The 2,909-nt window shown below is 40.4% G+C and overlaps 1 protein-coding gene across 2 annotated transcripts in view; it reads right to left on the bottom strand.

The window, feature by feature from the left end:
• Positions 1–79: 79 nt before the first annotated feature.
• The window catches only part of LOC100184235 (SWI/SNF complex subunit SMARCC2), a 7,439-nt gene continuing 4,609 nt past the window's right edge, over positions 80–2,909 (bottom strand). Inside the window, exons 12-15 of one of the 2 annotated variants that reach the window (XM_026837823.1) lie at positions 1,955–2,061; positions 1,544–1,722; positions 504–645; positions 80–232 (exon numbers count right to left, since the gene is read on the bottom strand). In XM_026837823.1, the coding sequence (XP_026693624.1) occupies positions 95–232; positions 504–645; positions 1,544–1,722; positions 1,955–2,061 (566 nt within the window). In that variant the 3' untranslated portion in view covers positions 80–94. The remainder of the gene's footprint in view (positions 233–503; positions 646–1,543; positions 1,723–1,954; positions 2,062–2,909) is intronic. The other variant, XM_026837824.1, reaches the window with a different exon arrangement.

The following is a 2,909-nucleotide window of genomic DNA, read 5'->3' as shown; positions in this document are numbered from 1 at the left end:
GGAAAAAATGTAAATAAGTTTCCCACGAAGTTACATCCGTATCTATCTCGAGGAACATACTGTAATCATTTCATTATACGATTATAAAAAGTTGTTAAATAGATTCGGCAAAAGATATTACTTGTATATAAGGTTTGGTTGGTACCTGTGCTTGTTGTTTGGTATCATGGACTTGCTGAAGTGGGTTGGTTGGTTGGGGTTGGTTGGGTGGGGCTTGCGTCATCTGTTTCGCCTGTGGTGCATATTGGTTGTTATGTCAACACTATATTCGATGGAATTTGTTTAGTCTTATAACATAGGTGTTTTGTTTCATAAACGCCCGCTTACAAGTTTCCATGTATGTAACTTTGTAGGTAATTGTTTTTTCTTGACAAACCCATTAGTGACCACTGGGTTGGTTGGAGCAATTGTCGTTAAGTGTCACATAAGCCCACAATGGTGGCGGCATCAAGCCTCGAACCCACGACCTCTAGCTTACATACAAGCATTCCAACCTCACCAACCTGCTGTGTTTGTCGAGCCCTAGCTTCAGCGTATTTGATTTGTTCGTGTAAGAAACCTTGTCGTTCCTGTAATAATTGTTGACGTTGGTATTCCAGCTGTTCACGCTCGCGCTCCATGATCGTTTCCAATTCCTCAAAATGCCTGCAGTTGGTGGTTAAACGTGAGGTTTCTTGTCAGTTTCAATACAAACATGACATTCCATGTGTATTATACGATTTTTATACAATTCAATTAAAAAATTTAAAAACCCTGACACTACTAAAGGTTTAATTTTTAAAACGTTTGAGATGAAAATTGCATTATAAATATGAAACAACAAATCACACAATCCACCACGCCCACAACATACAATCTTACTTCGACGCTTTAAAAAGAAATTCTTGCCGATCTTTGACTAACTGTTGAGACTCAAGCGCAATTAACGTTCTCTCTCTGCTCAACATTTCATCGAGATCATCTAAAGACCTGAACATACACTGTATATTCAACCTGCGGTAACCACTGTATGTCTGAACATTACAAACTACAATCTGTATAAATCCAATCAACCTGGATGTTATATCTGAATGCTTACACCTTGCGTACGTCTATCTTTATACAGCCTTGCAAAATAAAAGAGATATCTAAATACTTCGCTACGAACTTTATGTATAACCTGCATACCACCTCATGCACACATTACTACAACTGTCTGAACCGATATTCTTAAACTTATTATGATCACAAGTTACACCCACTTAGATTCTCTGAACCTATTTGCAGCAAACGGAAGTTTCAACGAATATTCCACACAACATATGCTGAACCTTCATTGAATAATCAGTGAAAGTTTTACAACAGACAGTTTAAGTTCCAGCCAACATATTAACAACTATGATAAATAATCTTTATAAACCTTCAACTAACTAATATACGTAGGTTATATTACAATCGGGTGTATGTGGGTTCTGGGTTGTACAATAATATAAAAACTACTAAGTATATGTTGCTACTAGCAGTTTCTATGATGCAAATCTGTTACCCCCTAAACCCCACAAACCTGAGTTTAATTTCCAATTTCTTCATCTGTGTTTCCACAAGATGAGCAACCAGACTTTTTATTTTCCTTTCTTCGATTTGAGCGAGATACTTGGCTTTCACAGCAGCAGCGCTAATGGCAGCCGCTGCAGCTGTTGCGATGTTGCCTTCAGGTAACTTGCGCTCAATCTTTACTTCATTCTATGCGGGGTAATGGGTATTGTTACAACATGTTAAATTATGCCCCCATTCAATATGGGTGAGGTAACAAGGGGTTGAATAGTAAGAGATAGAGTATGTACTGCGTAGGCATGGGAGAAACATTAGGGGTACATGGGGTGACACTTTACCCCAACCTTTGAAACAGAAGATGTTCCACCACCTTCCACTCGGGGAATATAGGTCTGCACATCAGGACATAGTCACCACCCACCTCTCCTTCCTCCCCAGCTTTTTCATCACTCTCCATTTTCTCATCTTTATTTTCATCATCGTTCACGTTGTCACGGTCTTCCGTTGGTTCAGCGGGTTTGTCTGTGCCTAAAAACATAAACATCTTATATAACTGTCATAAATATTATAAAAACCCAACATGGAAAATTTATTTCAAATAAAACGCTGGATTTTACCGTTGCAAGGGATTAAACAAAATCTTTTACATTTTTAACCATTGTGACAAAATGAGACACCGACTTTAAAACATCTATTTGTGCCACTGACCACAGGCAACATAGACACCATATATATAACATAGACATCATATACACCTGTTGCTTCCACACCAGCGATTCCACTTTTATCGAGACCAAACGTGGGGCCGACTTCAACCCCGGACTTTGATTCTTCCACAACCTGGGATGCATGGAATGTTTGTCCAACGTGGTTTAGTTAATGTGTAACACACAACAGTTTCAACTTTAAAGCACTAAAACACCACAGCTACTTCAGCCCCACTAAGCGCTTGGTGGAGTTGGGTTTATAGCTTTGCATTAATTAACGAATACAATGTACATACAACCGATCCCATACAACCGATCCCATACAACCCATACAACCGATCCCATACAACCGATCCCATACAACCGATCCCATACAACCGATCCCCTACAACCGATCCCATACAACCGATCCCATACAACCGATCCCATACAACCGATCCCCTACAACCGATCCCATACAACCGATCCCCTACAACCGATCCCTACAACCGATCCCATACAACCGATCCCATACAACCGATCCCATACAACCGATCCCATACAACCGATCCCCTACAACCGATCCCTACAACCGATCCCATACAACCGATCCCATACAACCGATCCCATACAACCGATCCCATACAACCGATCCCATACAACCCATCCCGTGCAACCGATGCCTTACAA

Source organism: Ciona intestinalis, unplaced genomic scaffold, assembly GCF_000224145.3.
Source record: "Ciona intestinalis unplaced genomic scaffold, KH HT000024.2, whole genome shotgun sequence".
In the NCBI taxonomy this organism is placed as follows: domain Eukaryota; kingdom Metazoa; phylum Chordata; class Ascidiacea; order Phlebobranchia; family Cionidae; genus Ciona; species Ciona intestinalis.
Note: the sequence above shows the minus strand (reverse complement) of the source record. Positions and strands in the feature narration are given on the sequence as shown.